Below are 22,167 nucleotides of genomic sequence, written 5' to 3' on the forward strand. Positions count from 1 at the left end.
GCCAATATCAGATTTGAGTGTGAACTGGTTACGGTCCTGAACTGAGCCGCATGTGCAAAAGAACGATAACAAAGACGGCGCACAGCACACTATCATGCTCAAGTAAACGCAGAGGTACAGAAGTCGACATTTATGTGTTCGTTTTTAAGGTGATGTGTTCAGACAAATCAGAATCGAAAAGATCAGATCCCATGACGTTTGTGCTGTTTACACTGTTATATATGTATAAAAAAAAAAAATCAGATTTGAGTGGCATATGAGCAACAAAAAAGAAAAGAAAAAGTGGATTTGGGCCACTTTTGCCTGCAGTGAACGTACAGTCATGGCCAAAATTGTTGGCACCCCTGGTAAATATGATCAAAACTGGCTGTAAAAAATAAATTTGCATTGTTTATCCTTTTGATCTTTCATTCAAAAAATTGGCAAAATTGTAACCTTTCATTGAAGTAAAAGAATTGAAAGTGGGGGGGAAATCTCATTATGAAATATTTTTTTTCTCCAAAACACGTTGGCCACAATTATAGGCACCCCTAGAATATTTTACGAGTAAAATATCTCTGAAGGATATTCCCATTAATGTTTACCTTTTATAGCACACCAGGGTGACTAGGAACATGAAATTGTCTAGCCATGACTTCTTGTTTCACAGGAGTTTAAATATAAGGAAACACAAATGCCAAATTCCCTTAATCATCCATCACAACGAGTAAAACCAAAGAATATAGTTCTGATGTGCATCAAAAGATTGTTGACCATCACAAAATAGAAAGTGGCTGTAAGAAAATAGCTAAAGAATTGAAAATCCCCATTTTGACCATCAGGGCAATAATTAAGAAGTTCAAATCAACTAAAGATGTTATGAATCTGCCAGGAAGAGGACGTGTGTCTATATTGCCTTAATGCACGGTGAAGAGGAGTTTGAGTGGCCAAAGACTCTTCAAGGATCACAGATGGAGAATTGCAGAGATTAGTTGAGTCTTGGGGGTCAGAAAGCCACAAAAAAAACAACAAAAAAAACAACCCCTACATCAAGACATGTTGTTTGGGAGGGTTTCAAGAACAATCATCTTCGCTCATCCAAAAACAAACTCCAGCATATTCAGTTGTCAGACACGGCTGGATCTTCAAACGGGACAGGCTTCTGTGGTCAGATGAAACTAAAAAAAGAGCTTTTTGCCAGCAAACACGCTAGATGGGTTTGGTGCACACAAGGATAAAAAGTACCCCATGTGTACAATTTAATATATCGTTGGATCTTTAATGTTGTGGGCATATTTTTCTCCTGGAGGTCCTGGACTTCTTATTCAGATACATGGCATCGTGGATTCTATCAAATATCAACAGATAAAAAATCAAAACCTGACGCCTTCTGCTAGAAATCTTATAATGGGTCGTGGTTGGATCTTCCATCAGGACAGCAGTCCAAAACAAACATCAAAATCAACACAAAAATGTGTTAGGGAGCACAAAATGAAGCTTCTGCCATGACCATCCCAGTCCCCTGACCTGATGAGTGCAGAACCGAAGAGAAGCACCAACATGGATCTGGGAATCTGCAGGATCTGGAGAGAGTCTGTGTGGAGGAATGGACTCTGATCTCAGGTCAGGTGTTCTCCAAACTCATCAGGCATTATAGGAGAAAAACTCAGAGCTGTTATCTTGGCAAAAGGAGATTGCAAAAAGTATTTAATAAAAGGGTGCCAATAATTGTGGCCAACGTGTTTTGGAGAAAAACATTTATTTCATAATGTGATTTCCCCCCCCCACTTTCAATTCTTTTACTTCAATGAAAGGTTTTTTTGCCAATTTTTTGAATGAAAGATTAAAAGGATAAACAATGCAGATTTATTTTTTACAGCCAGTTTACATCATATTTACCAAGGGTGCCAACAATTTTGGCCATGACTGTAGCCTTATTATATGAAGAAAGCTGTTTGTCTAAACCTTCTGAAGTTATTAAAGAACAATTGAACTAGTCTAATGCCTCTTTGCAAGATGGATTTATTTGTCTATCCATTTTGAAGGATAATCCACAGTTCATTGCAGATGAGAACGTTTTGAAGGCTACACTATCTTCATAGATCCCTATGAGCTTTCAGCATTAGTCTAGGTCTGCCAATACACCATCGTTTCAATCGACGTTCCTTCAGTGCAGGAACTACAGCTCTTAGTTCTTGAGCTTTCTGGGCAGGATTTTCCTGAGAGTAGGCTTCTGGTCCTGGGTGGTGTCCTGCTGTGGATGGGGCAACTCTGGTTCGGCTTCGTGAAGCTGTTTGAAGCTTTGAACGGGCTCTTTGGTCTCTCGTTTGGCCTGCCTCAAGAGACGTTTCATGTTCTTCACCTTGTCTCTCAGGTGATTGTTGGCCTTTTCCAGGATTTTCACTTTTTGAGAGAGGTTTTTGACTTTCTCTTCCTCCTCAAATAAGGCCTTCTGCACATTGGAGCACCATAGCTAAAGGAAAGTAAACAGAAAGTAAATTGAAGTAAACAGGAAGTACAAAATTCATCTGTTTGGCTCCTATACTTATAAACATGGTCTAAAATAAACTTCAGAAGCAGATTGAGTCTTTTGTGGCAATTTTAAAACAAGTAGAATATTCTTGAACTGGAAAAGTTTCCAGTGTCAAGCAACTCCGTTTTCACCAAAAGCAAAAGTGTTACACTAAACAAAATCACAACCACTCAGAACAGCTATTTAATCTTTCATTTACAGCTATGTGGTGCTTTTTTATTTTTTTTAAGTACAGCTTGGTGTAAAGTCCTTCATTGCTCAACTTACTGTACAGGAGTATGATATAGAGAGAAAACATGAGTAATTTGGCTGTATTTTAATCAGGCTCTGATTATCAGTTGGAAATCAAAGCAGCTGAAACTCATTTTGATAACATTTGTTGTTCTTGATACGCAACGGTAACTTCATAATCCATGGGGAAAGCAAAGAATTGATGCTTGCCTCTCACATGTGTTCCCGAGTCTTGCCTGAAAAAGATTTTACATCTGAAAATTAGTCACAGCTGGGCCTTTTCTGTAAGTGTGGATTTCCTGGGTAGATCTAACCATCATGCTTGCATCTGATCCTGCATGTAGGTCAGATGTGATTGTAGATTTGCGTGATTTAAACATGTAAAGACTGTCGTCAATGTAGTGTGGAATATATTTAGAAAACTAATTAGAGGTCATATGAAAGTACTGAGGTCATTCAAAAGTTCTTCTGGCATCAGTGTAGCAAAAAAAAAAGAAAAAAGAAAAAGTTGGCCGATATAAATAAATCTGGAAAAACCCTTTCTTTACATGATTGTTAACTGAAGAAGACAGGGTTGGTTTCCATTGGGTGCTACTTTCAGTTATGGGGATCAATCTTTTGTTGACTGCTCTCACAGACGTATGGTAAAGGCATGGGGAATGTTATTGCTTAATCATATTCATTATGATATCCAGCAGCCAGGACTGCTTAGATGATTACAGTTTAAAAGCAATGAAGACACCCAAAACTGGAAATTCTATCATCATTTAATCACAAAATGAAAAGAAAGGATTTAAAAAAAAATACTGGAATGAATGTTCTTCATTGTAATGAAAGAGAGACCAGTATATTCTTCTAAATGTCCCCTGTTGTATTCCACAATATATTCATTGACTGCACTGACACTATTGGATGAGAACAAAACTTGAATGAAGAAGACACTGTTTTCTGCAGAGCCGTTTTATTGCTGATTGGACTTTGTTTGATAATAGATGAATCTCGCAACATTAACAATGATACTGAACTGCATCAACACTGAACAGGGGCCTGTACCATGATGGTAGTTGAACAAACTCAGGGTTGCAGGATTAGTTTCGAGTTGACAAAACCAAACCAATCCAACCAGGCTTTGTTGGTACCATGATGCTGATCATCAACTTTCTCTGTCAACTCAGGCTTTGATCCTGAGTTTAGGAGTTTAGGTGTGACATCAGTAGCGAACAGCCAATCACATGCTGAGAAAGAGTGAAACTCATTCAAAACTCATTGAAATTAATTTCTCGCGAGAGCAGCAGCACAATTCACTTATTAAATAAAAGTATTCAAATATTCAGAATTGAAATAAATTTACACAGCAAGAAGAAAATAGCTGTCTATGAAAGAGGTCCAAGTTCGTTTAGCAACCTCTTACCTGGAGCATAACTTGCCCCGGACCAGGTTAGCCGTGGAGCGTGAGTTAGGCCTACTATGGTGATGAACACTGCTAAAAGCCAAACCACTTTCATGGTGCCTAAAACCCAGGGTTGGGGCAAACTAAACTGAAACACACCTGGCTAGCCACCTAAACCAGTACAGGCCCCTGACTTGAGCTGAATAACAACACTATTGTCTTCTGTAGAGCTGCTTTACAGCAGAATTTGAATTTGTCTTATATCTGATGAAGTTTGCATTGATCGTTTTTTTCCAGTTTATTACTGTGAAACTGCTTCGAAACAATCTGTATAGAAATAAAGGTGACTTGACTAGACTTGACAAAAGTCACAATACAACAACAGTATGAATGCATGTAATGTTTAAAGATTTAGATCAGTGCTATTTAAGTATTATTCAGATACTATTATAGTTTTAATAATATTGTAAATAATAATTTTAAAAAAAGTGTAATTCATGACCTGTGTTTTAGCAGTGTTGTGCTAGTTACTAAGAAATAGTAACTAGTTACAGTTACTAGTTACTTCATTCAAAAAGTAACTCAATTACTTTGTTGATTACTTACACCAAAAAGTAATGGGTTACTGTTAGTGTTAAAAGTAACTTTTTAGTTACTTTTTTAAAGAAAGTTCTTAAATGTTCCCATTAATGCCCTTTTATGCGTTATGGTCTATACAAACACAAAACTGACTTACACAGAAAGTAATTTTTAAACACTATTTTATTTAAGTCAGACCAGGACAAACTGAATATATCAAGGATTTCTGAAATAAATAACAAAACAAGCATTTTTAAAGCTAGTGACTTGTTTGCTTTCTCAACATTGATATGTTCATGCAGCTGACAGTATACTTTTTTACCACTGTGGTTTTTACTGCATGAATTAATATTTGAGCAATACAATTGTACCTTGATCATTCTTGTTAGTTCATAGTATAGGCCTACATTAACTAAGGAGATACAAATACATCTAACAATGAATGATATTACTACAACATGTATTAACCACATTTAATGCTAAAATTGTAATCTTATTGTAAAGTGTTACCATTTATATGATTCAAGCTTAAAGAAGATGCCCATATTTAAATATCTGCAAAGGCCAGAGCATTAAAATTACATAAATGTAGACCTATATTACATGTTGTAACGATCACCAGCTGGAGTGCCCTCGAGAGCCACCAGAGGGCGCTCCACAATAGACTTCCTCACAAACTACATTTCCCATACTCACTGCCTGGACTCATCATCACTGATCACATTCACCTGTACCTCATTGTCACTGATTGTAAGCTTCATTCAGCATTGCTCACTAGTGACACCTAGCTACTGTGCAAAGAAACAGCAGGCAAATTAATTCATTCTGAACCAATGACCCACCCCCCTCCCGCTCTGATTTATTTATTTATTTATTTATCTTCTCATTGTTAATGTCTCTGTAACCTTTCATTTGCAATAATAAAGAGATCTGTGCAGACATTTGTCCATTGCCTGGGTATGAAATAAAACGTGTATCTTTCTCTGTCTGCATTTACTTGTACAGAGAACTGTCACACACACAGTTAATTAATTATTTTAAAAAAATGTGGAAAGGAAGTGTAATAAAGTAAGGAAGGAAGGATTGCAATAGATTTTTATTGAGAAAATTAATTTTTTGAAGTGTGTTGGGGTTTAGACAATTCCTCTTCTTGGACAAAACCTCTCCAGCCTTGGAAAAATATCCTTTCACAAGGAACAGAGGATGCAGGGGAACATAAAATGTCAGTGCCAGCGGGTATAAATGAAGATACTGATGCTTCTGTTGAGCCCAGACAGGGGAGGATTTCCTCTTTCTTGCTGGCTCCATTACCATGGAAAAGGAAGATGTCATAAAAAGCAAACAAATCCAAAAGTGCTATCCAAATTAAAAAGCAGTCCAGTCCAGATCCAAAAATCTAAGCTACCCAAAATCCAAAGCAATCCAAATAATCTTATCTAATTAATATAACAAGACTATAATATAGCTACTATGATTAATAATAACAATTATTAATTATTATTAATAATTATTCTAACCTGATATAATGTAATATACAGCCCTAACACATATATGACACAATAACGACAATGAGAGTTCTCTAACTCTCTGACACGCTACAACTGCTTCTACTACTCCTGACAAGAAGACAACACCCACAAGGTGGCGCGAGTTTCGAACCCCCTTTATCCAGAAGCGACACTCAGACCGAACCGATGACGTATCTATCCACACAAACCGAGGCCTCGTTTGTCATCAGTCACGTGATTTTCAAGTTAACAACACAAGCCTCGAATCGCGGCTTCATCTGGCACGCCCATTTTTTCTCGACACAAGCTCCGATGCCTCGGTTCAAATGTCACATCACTACTGCTGACTCTTGACCCTGCCTGTACGACTATTCTATATTAAAGCTGCATTTGGATCTTCACCTCCAAGTCTCGGAGCAGTTCGTAACACATGTACAGTCTTTCACTTTATTTGCTTAAATTTTTGAACACTTGATTAGACTTGATGTCGTCTGCATGAACATATCAATGTAAGCAATCAATCACGTCACTAGTTTTAAAAATACAACTTCGCCGGCTAATGAATGTATAAAAGTGACCAGCTGGATATAAACTAATGCAAATAGATGGTAACAATTGCGACATAAAACATGTGGGTCAGGTCTGCGTGTGTTTTTGTCACATTGCTTTAATCGCTTGAGGTAAGTTAGCCGTTACTAATGTTATTCCTCTCAGACTCGAGGGCAAGCTTCTGTTCTTTCTCTGCTGATGCAGCATCTAGTCAAATTAATTACTTTATAATGATATGGCAATGTGCACTTAAGTGTTCTGTATTCATACCGTTTCGCTGTCTGTGTTTTAAATGCGCATCAAGTGCTCAGCGCTCTCCGTGCAGCTTGTAATCTCCGTGCTCGCGCTGCCTCAGGTGTACGTAAACAACTCAGTGTCCAGTGAGTTTGTTATGTGTCCTCTCGCTCTGTATAATGCTAGCAGTCTCTTCAGTGCTCTCGTACTGTGTGATGACAGCGCACACTTCTCAGCCGCTCCAGCAACTAATTAATTTAAAAAAGTAACGGACAACGCGCCATATGGTAACGGTAACGGAGTTAATTTATTTAAAAAGTAATGTGTACAGTAATAGTTACTGTCAAAAGTAACTGCGTTACTAGTAACGCGTTACTGCCCAACACTGTGTTTTAGAATCCATATGCAAACACAAGTTTAATGGACAAACACAAACGCAAGATAATCCAAAAACAAGGGTAACATCCACAAAGAGGAGGCATGGGGAACAACGACAGGAATACATATCCGGGATATGAGCATATTCAGGTTTTTGCCGGTGTTTACATGAACTACGTTTACATGCAGCCAATAACCCGTTCAAAACCGGGATATTAGCAATAACTCGGTCACGCACGGCCATGTAAACACCTGCAAAAACCCGAATATGCTTATATCCCGGATTTTAAAAACCGGGATATGATACCTGGGGCACCCCTTTTCTAACCCGAATTTTTGGTCATGTAAACGTGCATCGGCATATCCCCATAGTGATGTGTGTTCTGCGCATGTTCTATTCGCAACGAATCTTGGTCTTTTGAGTATAGGAACTTCTCGGCGCATACAGAAACCTGCGTGCAGTATACCGGAAGTAAACATGGCGAGACGCAGCACAGCATACTTTTGGAGCGAGGTCAGTACCAGCACCAAAGCGCAAACGAAAGCGATCGCTATCTGCCCCGAACTATTCATTATCCGCGTGCTGCTGCTGTTGTTGTTGTCTTTGGATAAAGGAAGAAGAATCGGAAATGACGCATATTGCGTCTTAAGGTTGTCCATACGTCTTGACGCTAACTGTGCGTCGCCGTTTACATCGGGATATTGCGATTCCATGTATACAGGAGAAACTCTCTCTGCTCACGCATGTAAACGGGTTATTCCTAATGTTTCAGAAACCCGAATAGTGACCTTAACCCGACCATTACCTGAAAATTGGCTGCATGTAAACGTAGTCACTGCCGTGCGCGACCGGGTTATTGCTAATATCCCGGTTTTGAACGGGTTATTGGCTGCATGTAAACGTATTCGAGGTTTAAATGGACTGGTTAACAAGGGGCTGGCGAGGGACAGGTGTTGGTGACTGATGTCATGGGAGCTAATGAGGGTAACCATGGTGACAAACAAGGTATAAGGCAAAACAGGAACCAAACACAGGAAGTGAACATATACTTCAACACAAAAGTCCTACAAAACACAAGACAGTACAGGGATCATGACAGAAAGCATGGGCGGGCTTTTAAATAGTATTAGCCATAACCTCTGATTAATAATCGGACTGGCGAGTTTGGGACCGTGGGATCCATGTAAAAGAACAGCCGTTGCGAGACCCTGAGCGACATAACAAGCACAGTAAGAGTAAAGAGTTAAATAGAATAATCAAATGTGTAGTTAAAATATTATACACATGACCAATAATCAATTAGCATTCTAACCTAAATTCAAGGTCGTGATAAAATGGAGGCAGATAAAAGTAAATTGTAAATTAAATTACTTTGCCACACTGAAAAGACCGAATCCACAGTTTAAACCTTCACCCATTTATCGGAAAATGTCGTTGGGCCGATTGTGCTGGCCTTGCATGTTTTTACCACAAGAAATTGAAAGTGTGACTCTCAGTATATCAGTATTTGGTCCTAATGCAAATAAGAAGAGTGAATCCTGTTTTGTAAGTACTAGCAAACAGCTTTAAAACTCGTTGGCTATAAAGATTATGCTCAAGGAACTTTAAACAATATGCCATCAATAACATAGAAATCTCCCACAACCCAATGTGGAGTCGCAATTTAAGCCTGAGAACCTCTGGTTTAGAGTTTAAACATCCCACCAAAATTATACAAAACAAGTTCTCCCAAGTGAAAAACTAAAGAAGAAAGGATGTCCAGAGAGGAATGTTAATATCCCAGCAATCATTTCTCTTACTGCCCTTGAGACTTGGACCCAGAATCCCAATTGACAGCAAAATATAGGTTTGAAGATATCAGTTAGTTTGGATTCTCGAGAGAAGTTGCCTACTAATTGTTGCTGGATTCCTCTGGCAGACTAGCTGATGTTTAGGCACATCTTCCACTGAAATGTTGAATTATAAGTTCAGCATGCAATAGCCACAAAAACGTCTGCTAGAGTCCCTGATCCTTTCACAAGCCAAGAGAACCACACAGAGACATGCAAAAGACCCGAACAAGCAATATACAAGCATGAAAAAAAGTGTTATTTTCAGATATTAAGCTGGTAGTCTAATACGCTAAAGACTGGTAGCTGAAATGTACAGGTTGCAAAGTTACTTTGAAATGTACTATCAAAATAAAGTGGAATTTTCTAAGTCTATAACAGGTTTTTAATGGGTTGGTTGTGATCCAAAAAATAAGTTGCACGTTTTTTGTTATTGAAGTAATAGTCTGTGTTTCCAATGGACCTCTACAATACTTTGACATAAATGAATCTTTTACTTGTTAGATTCTATTATTATTTTAATATATTAAAAGTAGCTCACTCGGTTGTCCTCCTGGGCCTCCCAGTCTGGGGTGTACGTGTGAACCTGTGTGCCAGCGGTGCAGTTGGAAAACTGGAACAAGCTGGCAAACATGCGGTGGTTCTCCGGGGTGTCAGGGAAGATGGGGTCCTGGAAGTTGACTCCGTGAGGAATGATACTGTAGTTTTCGTCCATCCTGAGAAGAAACGCAACACACACAACATTATATGACACATAATCATCATGCGTGGAATATGATTAAAATATGATTTGAACCGCTCACCCTAAATATGGGGGGTTGATTATGATTTCACTTTCTAACTTTAGTTAGTGTGTAATGTTGCTGTTTGAGCATAAACAACATCTGCAAAGTTACGACGCTCAAAGTTCAAAGCAAAGGGAAATATTTGCTTTTAAAGAAATCGTTTTTTAAGGACTACAACAAACGGCTGGTAGGAACTACACGAGCTTCCTCCCGGGTTAGTGACATCACTAACCCTAAAATTTACATAAACCCCGCCCCCGGGAACACGCCCACATTGAGAAGAGGAAGAGCTATTGTAGTCACTCTGTGTGCATCTCACAACAGTTCCTATACAAGCGATTTAAAGATTATCCTGACAGAATATGCTAATTGAAGATAGTTAACTCCACATCAGCAACATAAATTCATCAACTAACCATTCAGAGATGTCTTGTTGCATTCTACATGTTGTCACTTCTTCTTAGTCTCTCCATCTTTGTCTGACTCCGGTTTAAACATAAAAGGCAGAACAGTTGCTGACATTTTAGCGTGTGTCTGCGTGAGGTAATCGGAGCTGCTAACACACACACTCTTGAAGCTCCGCCCACTGTGTCGGGAGCTGCAGCTCATTTGCATTTAAAGGGCCAGACACAAAACGGTGCGTTTTTGCTAACCCTCAAAAAGTGACAACTTTAACATGCTATATACAAATATATGTGGGGTATTTTGAGCTAAAACTTCACATACACACTCTGGGGACATCAGAGATTTATTTTACATCTTGTGAAAAGGGCATTATACCACCCCTTTAAATTCTTCCCACACAATCTGCACTATGTAAATGAATGATACATTTTCAGGTTTAATGAGAAGAGGTGTGCTAGTACTTTTCTAAGCAATTTGACTTACGATTTTACAAAGTGAATGATAAATTATATATATATATATATAAATGTTCTTATTGGTTACTTGTCTTTTGTGTCACGTAGTGATTGGTTCATTGTTTCATTGTGTTTCAGGTGTTTCTTGTTTGGTCATTAGTCTTGTGTGTATAGCCCTAATGTTTATTTGGTCTCTTGTCTAGTATTTTTATGTGTAACCTCAACGCTATCTCACGACCAATTCGTATGAGTGATTAAAAGGTGACTAATTCGTACTAATTCATACGACCTCACTCGTACGATTTGTCTAAACCCACGTGATGGGTAGGTTTAGGGGCGGGGTCGGGGGTAGGTCATTCGTACGAATTCATACGAATTTGGTAACTCGTAAAATATGTACGAATTAGCAAAAATCGTACTAATTTGTACGAGTGAGGTCGTATGAATTAGTACGCATTAGCCACCTCGTAAAATTTGTACGAATTGCCGTGAGATCGGGCTGGTAACCTGCTGTTGATGAGTCTTTGTTTCATGGTCATGTCAAGTCTCGGTTTATCTTGTATTTGTCCATTGTTTTGGATTTCAATAAACTCCACATGGGTTCATCAAGCTTGCCTACAGTGGACGTTTGTCACACCATGGAGCTTTAGAGTGGTCTTTTGACTAATTTGAGCCAGTAACCAACCACTTTAGTGAATACCTACATGCTCAAAACCACTTAAGCCCCTTTCACACAGCGCTTTGAACCCGGCAAATTGCCGGCAAATTGCCAGAGTGCCTTCTGTGTGAACGCAAACACGACCCGGGACTGATGCCGGGATCGATGCCGGGTTGGGGACCTAGTAACATTGCCGTGTTCAGACCCGGAACGCGCGCTGTGTGAACAAAAGCCGTAACCAATGCCGTGTCGTAATGATGACGCTGAAGTGAAGTGAAAGCAGGCTAGGGAAACGGTACGTAATGCGCTAGTTTATGATCGAGTCAGAGAAAAAAATGCACAAGCGTGGTTTCTCCAGAGAGAAATCGCAGCTCATAAGCAAACTATATGTTGCTGAGACATTACATGTCACATCGATGTCACGTGTCTTTCCGGAACATACACGGGTTGTGTGTGAACGCGCTCTCTGATTCCGGCAAATCACTGGCAGTGTGAATGAAGCAAAATCAAACAAACCCGGGTCAAATCCCGGGTCGCTTTATCCGTGTATTTTCCGGAATCTCTGTGTGAAAGGGGCTTTAGACTACCCATCAATGACATCGCAACACACGTTGTGGGAAAAAATGTTAAAGCTAGCTTTATAATGTATGTTTTCAGCCTGTTACAATATTCATACCATATAGGGTGTATCAAATATAAGGAACAAGATTAGCACTACAAAAGCATGCTATACTACAAAAGTCGCACAATCTTTGTGTATTTTTGTTTCTCCTGTGTGGGCCTCAGTGTTGTAATAGTTCACCACCACTTGGGACACTTAATGTCAATGACCCATATATTTTTACAGAGGGAAGCAGCCAAGGAGAGGAGAGGGGAGGTGAGGCTGGGACAGCTCTATTTGTGTTCTTTACATGTGTGTGTGTGTGTGTTTGTATTAGAGCTGCCTTTGTATTTGTTTTTCCTAAAGCATTAGCAAAAGTATCACGTTTAAAGCAAAATAGTGAGTAGTGAAAACATATATATTAAAACTAGAGGTTAATTATACAGCGTAATTGTCCCAGTAATTGTACGCATAGCGTTCGGAGGACTATTCTTTCCTCTTTGTTCTCTTGCATCTCTATCTATGTAAGTGAAGAATTCATTACTTGTGATTGGCGTTCAAAGCTGCTTTTTGGCTGGTCTCTTGCTGTTTCGCCCCGCAGTCTTGCAAACTTTTACAAATACACACACACTTCCAAGCAGTGAGGAAATGAGGAAAGTCTGTTATCAAAGTTTCAAGGGTGGTTTTTAAAAATATGAATGAAAAAAAACATGGTTACATTGGCACAATGTGGGGAAAATGAGACTTTCACTTTACAGACTCTTCACAACGTTTGTTCTCCTTCATTCAGTGTGTAATTTGGCCACCATTGGCTTACAGGAATATTTCTTTTGTTTGTACTCCTTTAAGACATCCAAATGCAAGCTTAATGGTTTGCAGCACGCACGTGTAATCATCTTCAATGTATATTTTTCCATTTGAGTCATTTGGAAAAAGGAAAACACAGTTACTCAAAACAAATGACAAGTTAATGCATGTGCATATGTTAGAGAGTTTTGAATGGTCTCGTTAATTAAGGCTCCCCTCCCCTGGTGCTATTATGCATATACAATCATATGCAAGCTTTGTTCATAGGTTTGTTGGCTTCAAACGCCATTGCTGTCAATGAGGGAAATGGGTTTGAGGTGAATAGTTTTCCACCTGGCTTCTATAGGCCATTTTCCCTGACGGAAACATTGGCTTTGGACCTTGACAGCAGAGAGTCCCTCCATCTGGATCTAATTCAGACTCTTTAGAGGGGCATCAGAAGCTCAGGGGCTTTTACAAACGCTGTGCTCATTGCCAGACTTGGAACATCTAGACCCAACTCGAGTTCCAGAATTCTCTGATGGATTTCCACTGAGCTCCAGAATCTTTTTGTACTAAATGCCCAAGTCTTGAGTCTCAGCTTTAGCAAACAGTTATGTGGTTAGTTTTCTGTTGAGTACAAAAGGATATATTTTGAAGAATATACACTCCTCTTTTCCGTACATTGGGTCTCATTCAAACACGAGCCGAACAAATTTTTGTTTAAATCGTGTGTAAAGTGGTTCTGGCGTAAATTTTCGGATTCATTAAAATGTTCGTATTTTCCAAATGTTCGTTGGTACGAAAGAAATCTACACCTGCTCCCAGCCACGCGTAAATAGTGCGCTTAACACACGAACGTTTTGCTCATTAATAACTAAGGCTGCATTTTAATTCACCTTAATCGGGTACATATTTACACAGCATTTTGAAAAAATATTATATATAGTAATTACATACGGTCTTTCTTTTTACTTCTGGGACTGTTTGATTAACAGATGAAACTCCAGTAACTGCATCTGCAATATGCTGCCAAGCTTGCTTTTTTTAGGACCTGATACGCCACTATGTAGCCTACGCTTTAAAATAAAATGTGGTGTTTTGAATGAACTTCTGATAATAAAACTTTGATTTATGCATTTGAGAAATTTTTCTTTTTCATTCGCTTTTGAGAAGACATGTTGAAATCCTTCGTTTGGTGTCATAATATAGGGTAAATAAATAAATAGGGTAGGCAAACATAAGCCCCCTTCAGCCTACTCCTTTTGTTTTGTGGTTATTTCATCGTAAATTTACCAGAAAAATCAAATCAAATAATATGATGCCCATATTTAGTTGTCAGTCGGATTTAATGGGCGGGATTTATGGTAATTGAGAATGAGCGTGCACACGCATCCCATTTACGACTGATTGGAATTCATTAACACACACACACATTTCACTCTCACATCTGACGTTTACGAAGTATTTGTGAATCAGGAGATCAAGGTCTATTTACGCGCAAACCACTCTAATATTTACTCGTATATTTACGAATGTTTCATGAATGAGACCCAATGTCAGTTCATGGTGACCATGGGTGTTGAGCACCTTAAAGAGCAAAAAAAGCACATTTCTATCTGTAATGCATTTGAAAGGCTATTATTACTAGAATTCTTAGTATATTTTAAGATAATTTACAAAGGGGGTTTCCTGTGCTTTTTGGAGCTTGATATGGTCAAGTTTGCCAGATTGTTCCATTCAGGAGCGTGTGCATCCTTCAAATGTTCTTTTCTTTTCTTTCTTTTTTTTAAACATGAAGGTAAGTAAATGGCGACAGAATTTCCATTTCTGGAAGAACTATTCCTAAAATTAAGGCAATATTTTATTTGTACATTCCAAAGGACGGAGTGTCACTCTCCTGAGAATCCAAAAAGAGGCTCTATGAGTATATGAGAAATAAATATTTAGTAAACATGTTTTTTCTGGCAAGGCGTTGAATACTTGCTTAATAACAGTGCCTGTTTATTGTAAAGGTTTTGAGATACAAATGTTTAGATAAAGTGTGGATTACACAGGCTCTAGTGAACCATGGAACATGTGACGGCATATCAATTTGCATAGTTTATGCTGCAACGTAATTCAATTTCTTAATACATTTAAGGTAAGCATGTCCAAACTTCTCCCTACATTTCTTGAGAGCAGTGTGCTAACAACCAATACTAAATAACATTCAGATGGTTCCTCCTGATCTCCTACACGTGTTCATACATCTTCAGGATACACCCTTTATAATGCACTGGCCACCCTTTATTAAACAAGAGAGCCTCTCAAGGAAACCTCAATGTAGTTGTTCTGTGCACCATATTGCATTAATTATTGTTTCCATGCAGAGTGTCTCCAGTTTCTCAGGCTTTGTTTGATGGTTTGACTGGTGAGAATTGTCTTGCCAAACTGGAACCAGCTGTCTGATTGGTTCACGGCTCAGATTCATGACATATGGGACATTAAAAGAGAGGGAAGAAAAGTTCAGCATGTACACTGAGGCAAAGTCCAAGTCTGCTCAACAAGTGGGCCATTTTGAAGTTGTGTTTCCCTTTATCTTCTCCGGAATTAAGTCTGAATGCCAAGTTGAATTGAGGGTGGCTTTGGGGACTCTTGTTCGAAACATTTCACAGGAAATTTGGAAGTCAAGAGAGAGCAGAATGGAAATGTTCACTGCTTCAACACCCATAACATAGAATACAAGTCAAGTCAAGGGTAAACAAAGAACCAGAAGTCTTCCATTAGATCTAAAGGATCAGCCCCCCTCCCATTTAAAACAATTAATTGTCATTATTACACTTATGCCATTCCAAAACCATACACTGTTGTTTTTGAGGTGGATCGCCAAAATAAAGTCCTGAATGCTCTTATTCGTTCAATGAAAGTAAAATAAGAAGCTAAATATTTTTAAAAAGCACATAAAAGTACCATAAACATGGTCCTCTCAACTCAAAATAGATTATAACCTATGTCAATATTCAGAATTTAACCCCTCCTCATTTTCGCAATTGGAAATGTCTTGGCATCTCGGTTTGACCTCATTCGCTGGTATTGGTTCTTATGTGTCAGAACAAAACATGACGCGCCAGTTAGAATATGCAGAATGGATGAGATGTGTGTGCAAGTTCATCACATGTATAATTGCTTAAATATTAGACTGTTCCTCAAACAAAGCTATCATATGGCAATTCCAGTGTTCTCTTGCAGCACAAATGCATGACAGAATCTTTCAGCATTACTCTAAGTGAAACATGCTGGAGAGTAACATGACCTTATGAACCCTAAGTGAGTTTGTTCACTGAATGACATCAGGGCATGTCTCAATGGTTTTACCGTGAACTCCAAGAGATCAAGAAATGAGGGACAAGCTAACTTATGTTTTTGAAATCTTAGCAAGCTCCACTTTATAGAGAAATGAAATCAAGGCTAACGTGGAGAATGTGAGGGTGAGGTCAGTTCTGACCTGCTGTAAAAAAAAGACTTTTCTGTCAGATAACAGGAGACAAAAACTGTAAACGTGATCTCCCAAACTCCTGATGAAATGCCAAAACAGCCTGTTAGCACTCTATTAGACCTATAACCTGCTGCCCTCAGGTCAGCCGGGCAGTTCGACTCTATGTTCTGTGGAATGAAGTTATTCCAGGGCTGTTTTAAATGCTCCGTTTTTGAGACTGGCTGACATGTGTTTCAAGAATGTTAGTAATTTGTTATGAACTGCAACTAAAATGATGAGTGTGCTACAAGCATGGATCATACTTACAATCATCTGTTGTAATGCATGTTGGAATCTTTTCAGAGGACTAATGTCAGGTAATTTTAGAATAACGTGAAAACCTGCTACCTTCACTCTCTCTTTCTGTTATGGTTATGACTTCATTCACAGTGACCTGGTTTGACCCTGTAGATACATGTAGTTGAAAATAATATAAAATAAATAAAAAGAGACAATATGGTTCTGTATATGTGTAAATTTAATCATATTACTTGTGTGTTGAAACCAGTCTTTTCAAATTTAAATGATGAAAATTATGAATTAATGAATTAAGCCATTACAGTAAATATTATGCAAAAAATGATGTACTGTATAGGCCTATACACTTTTATTGTTTCTTACTGTAGTTGTGGTGTTTTTTCCTCCACCATGACCTACAATTTATTAAGAGAACATTATGTGCTATTTCCAGTCAAGCTATATTTTTCATTTTATTTTCATTTTAAAGGGGTGGTTGATTATCATTTCACTTTTCTAACTCTAGTTAGTGTGTAATGTTGCTGTTTGAGCATAAAGAACATCTGCAAAGTTACAACGCTCAAAGTTCAAAGTAAAGGGAGAGATTTGCTTTTAAAGAAATCGTTTTTTAAGGACTACAACAAACGGCTGGCAGGAACTACACGAGCTTCCTCCCGGGTCAGTGACATCACTAACCCTAAAATTTACATAAACCCCGCCCCCGGGAACACGCAGTCCACATTGAGAAGAGGAAGAGCTATTGTAGTCACTCTGTGTGCGTCTCACAACAGTTCCTATACAAGCGATTTAAAGATTATCCTGACAGAATATGCTAATTGAAGATAGTTAACTCCACATCAGCAACATAAATTCATCAACTAACCATTCAGAGATGTCCTGTTGCATTCTACATGTTGTCACTTCTTCTTAGTCTCTCCATCTTTGTCTGACTCCGGTTTAAACATAAAAGGCAAAACAGTTTCTGACATTTAAGCGTGTGTCTGCGTGAGGTAATCGGAGCTGCTAACACACACACTCTTGAAGCTCCGCCCACTGTCTCGGGAGCTGCAGCTCATTTGCATTTAAAGGGCCAGACACAAAACGGTGCGTTTTTGCTAACCCTCAAAAAGTGACAACTTTAACATGCTATATACAAATATATGTGGGGTATTTTGAGCTAAAACTTCACATACACACTCTGGGGACATCAGAGATTTATTTTACATCTTGTGAAAAGGGCATTATACCACCCCTTTGAATTATCTAAAAAGTGTGAAATATTATTTAAAGGTGAGTATTTAGGGTACATAAAATACTATGAAAAGTGCACAAAAAAAAACAGTAGTATTTATTAAAAAACAATAATATTAAAGAAACTACTGAGTGTCAAAAGAGTGTCATAGACCCAACAAGCAAAATTACTTTGGTAAAACAGGTTATATTATCAGCTCTGAGATACCAGTTTACATTCAGTATATGAGGTGCAATCCCAGTAAACAACTTGGCCAGAGCGTGATCTATCCCTGCATGAGGGGAAAATGCAAGCAAAAAAGTCATCAAAAGATTCAAGCCTTATGCTATTACTACATAAATCACTTCTGAAGTGTTTGTCTTTGCGAAAAAGTGAAATCACAATAATAGTGTATCATATAATCATATTATATCTCTCCCTATCCAAATGGGCTGCACTTCTGTTCTAGCTACCTCATCCTTTGTAAGTTCATCTGCCAGAGTGACTTCATTCTCACTATAAACACAGAAACAAAGAAAAGCCAGAGCTGATTAAGTCTGACAAAAGTTGTGATCATTATACACAGTATTCATGATCATTATACACAAAGTTAGTCATTTTCCATTCATTACGAAAGAAAATAGAGGGAGATTTGGGTTGTTCGGCACATATTCATTCTTTGTTGATTATGTCTGGTGGACCATGCATTGACATAACCCAACCAAACACATTCACAAGTTCTTCGGTAACAATGAGCACAGCTGTCAGACAGTTGTGTCCTAGAAGCACCAATGCTCTGAGACCGAGCGAGATGTGGGTTTGAAGCTCATGCAATGACTTTTGTTAATTTAGTTTGTTTACTCTTATATGTCACGCAACCCTGAATGCCGCAAACATTAAATGATCTAAAAATGGTGATGTGGTCTGATTGAAAAGCTTTCATATTAAGACCTCAGTCGAGTTTGATACGAAATTAATTTTATTCGAATTGAAAGGGGTGGAGTCCGATCAATGGGGGAAAAAACAAAGCATGTCAACACATAAATACGACTAAAGCTGTGATGCGTATGTTTACCAGAGCACTTTTTTTCTGCGCTGAAGTTTTGTTCAAAATACATAAATGCACATGTAAACGAAAATGTGAATCGGATTGCAAAGTTTAAGGTTTATATAGGCCTTTCAGAAAATGAAATTGGATTGAATTCATTCGGATTGATGAAAATGAGTGCGTGCAAACTATAAATGATGTGAGACAATAGGTATATGTTTACATCATTTGAAGCATTTTGTTTATCTGGATTTGATTTGTCTCAATAGCATCAGTGGTTTTGGACTTTTACTGACACCTATAGGCCCTGTTTACCAACTGCTGTCACTTCACACTAAAGCTGTTTATCTTTTGTTTTGTCTGTGACCTGTGTGTTGTTTGTGCTCTCACAAGGACTGCTTATTTGAAAGTGTGTTGTTCTACTCTTGCTCATTATGTTTGGATTGCACAAACGCCGACCCATTCCATTACTCAGGAGTCCTATACTGTTTACTCAGGCTCCATTGATTCCTTTTCATTACGCCTATAGTGTATGATTGCAGAAAAAATAGATATGTTTTTACTGAACATTGATGGAGCAACAGATTTTGTGTGAAAATAAATCTTAAAAATGTGGTTTGTTTAAAAATCTTATAAATGTATGAGGTGGGCCATTTACCTCACACAGGGTAAAAGCCACAAAACAAATAGCTAAAATAATGTTTTTAATTATGTTCAAGTCCTAATGGTGAAAATAAAGCTTTTAATGTTGTTTATATATCTATGTTGTGTTTTTATTATGCTTTAAGACAAACCATGTGCAAATTCATAAGTCAACACCATTGCTGAGTATTTTCTCCATAAGACAGTCTCAAAAACACGGTTTGAAATCGCTGGTGTTTCTGACATCACAAACGACCTTGTAACCAATCAGATCAACGTGTGATCGTCAACCAGTGGATCTCTGAGCTGAGTGAGTGAGTGGAGGCGGGGCTCATTTGCATATTCATGGCACCACTTATACTATGAGGCAAGGGTGTAGAGTTACATTAAAGCTATTTTTATGCATGAAGAATTTTTTTCAAGGGAAAACGTTTAAATATGTAATTTTGGTGATCAAAGATGAGTTTTAAGGGATACAATAATTGACCAGAGGGGGATTTTAATAGGCCTACTTGTTCAAAACAATCACTTTAGCAAACTTTGTACTATTTAAGATTTACTTTGATAATTATTTTGTCATCAAAATATGTTAATTAAAAAAATACAGAAACATTAAAAAAAAGTAAAGATTCTGAAAGCATTAAATGAGATCCTATAGAATTTAATATACAGTACAGTAGCTTTACAGTAGTAACAGAAACATGCTATTTAGCCTATATGATATGATTAACATCACATTTTTAAATATAATGGTTTCATTATAAATATGTGATTATCTCTAAGATGGACACCCAACCTAATATATGATATTTACCATCTGAATCTAACCATGTTATGCCAGCCAGCTATTTATTATTATGTTAGTTGTTATGCCTTTAGCTAGCCTAACAGCAGGGGTGCCAAATACCATACTTTTTACATATTCTTCCGTTATTGAAAAACAGTTGCTTTAATTATCTTGAACAAAACTGAAAATCATTAACAAGACATTTGTCTCAAAATATAGACAATAATTGTATCGATACTCATTTGCTACATTGATCAGGGGTGCGTTTCCCGAAGGCATCGTTAGCCAACTATGGTCGTTGGTCGCAAATCCCATTGAACTCTATTGGTAACGACGGAACTTGCGATCATAGTTGGCTAACGATGCTTTCGGGAAACACACCCCAGATTAGTGCAGGTTGCTGTCCTTGATCGTGTCAAGGATCAGCCAAATTTCCACGTGCATCATCAAAAGTGGCTCTTAAGAAAAGTGCTGAGCTGAATTTTTGTCCCATTTGGTTTAAAAAAAGAAAAAAGTCAAATGTGCCTTTTACCCCGGTGTGCCTTTACCCCCGTTGTACCCTATGTTGATATCATCATATTGTTTTGTTTACTTTTTCTGTTTAGATATACCTGTCGTTTATGCTTTTAGCACAGTAATTACTGTATACTATATCATATTTATCAGTATTGTTAGTCAGTTGCATGACATGGCTAGTCATGTGATCTCAGTATGGCAGTGCCCATGCGGGGGCGACCTTCAATGTAAAAGACTGATTTGTTTTAAGTCTTCATCTTAGTCTTAGTCATCTTCATTTTTTTTTTCGTAAAGTGTTTCTTTTTTCATTTAGCAAAACATTAGTAAATGCATCTTTAAGACGAGCCAGTATTGACATTTTAAATAATAATAATAATTGAATCATTCTCACCTCAAAAAGAAATAGTAGGAGTTGTTCTCCATGACGCTGTACGAGTAGCAGGGGAAATATCCCAGCCCGCTGACATTGAACCTGGAGCCGGCTGGCACCTCCAGCATGCTCCCCCATGCCTGATCGCACAGCAGCTCGATCTCCGCGGAGAAGAACAGATCCGTGTCGTACTGCCACGGCAGGTAGTTGTACACGCTGTAAGACTCCTTATGAAGGGCGAGCACCTTGGCGAAAACTATGATCTCCGCGAGCTCGGCGCGGCACGCTTCCGTCTGAGGTCTCCAGTCGTGGGGCAGCTGGCATCCCCATGATGCGCTCAGGGAGAGCGCTAATATTAATGCCAGAAGAGAACCCATGACATGCAACTTTAACTTACTCGTGCAAACTGCCTCTAATAAAAGTAATCCCGCGCGGTTCGCTCTAATATCCCCTCTAAAACAGACTTATCCAGATCCGCGTAAAACGCACGCAATAATATCCAAACTCTCCAATGCAGTGAAGGATACGCGTTGATATAAAAGACAGTTTGAGGTTTGTTTTTTATCTGCTGTAGGTATAATGCATCTCTGTGAGTTTAGATTGATCTATAGGTCTTATCGCTCTCCATTCTTCGATGTGCGCCGTGTGCATTACGCGCAGCGGTTAGTGGAGAGCCTTTCAGTGACGCTCAGGAGAAAACGGTTCAGTTCAGCTTTCATCTCACGCCTGAGCAATGCGGGCAAGAAAGCAGTGCAAAACAAGGTTTAAACGTTTTTATTAACACAGTGTCGTCTGAGTTTTGCAGTACCCTCAGAAACAGGAGCATGAACTGCTGATGTCATTTTATCATTATGCCAAGCAAGACTAAAGAGTGAAAATGTATTCAAAATTGTTCAATATGTTAATTTCCCCAGCAAA

General features: G+C 38.4%; 1 protein-coding gene across 1 annotated transcript; it reads right to left on the bottom strand.

Annotated features, from left to right (window-relative positions):
* Positions 1 to 1,910: 1,910 nt before the first annotated feature.
* On the bottom strand, positions 1,911 to 21,943 carry ccdc3b (coiled-coil domain containing 3b). The gene is made up of 3 exons (XM_056236667.1): positions 21,271 to 21,943; positions 9,753 to 9,927; positions 1,911 to 2,452 (listed from the first exon to the last, which is right to left on the bottom strand). Exons 1-3 carry the CDS (start codon positions 21,624 to 21,626, stop codon positions 2,168 to 2,170), a joined length of 816 nt encoding a protein of 271 aa, XP_056092642.1. The 5' UTR covers positions 21,627 to 21,943; the 3' UTR covers positions 1,911 to 2,167.
* Positions 21,944 to 22,167: the final 224 nt, after the last annotated feature.

Source organism: Rhinichthys klamathensis, unplaced genomic scaffold (genome assembly GCF_029890125.1).
Source record: "Rhinichthys klamathensis goyatoka isolate OS25496 unplaced genomic scaffold, OSU_Roscu_1.1 h1tg000461l_1, whole genome shotgun sequence".
Classification (NCBI taxonomy): Eukaryota; Metazoa; Chordata; class Actinopteri; order Cypriniformes; family Leuciscidae; genus Rhinichthys; species Rhinichthys klamathensis.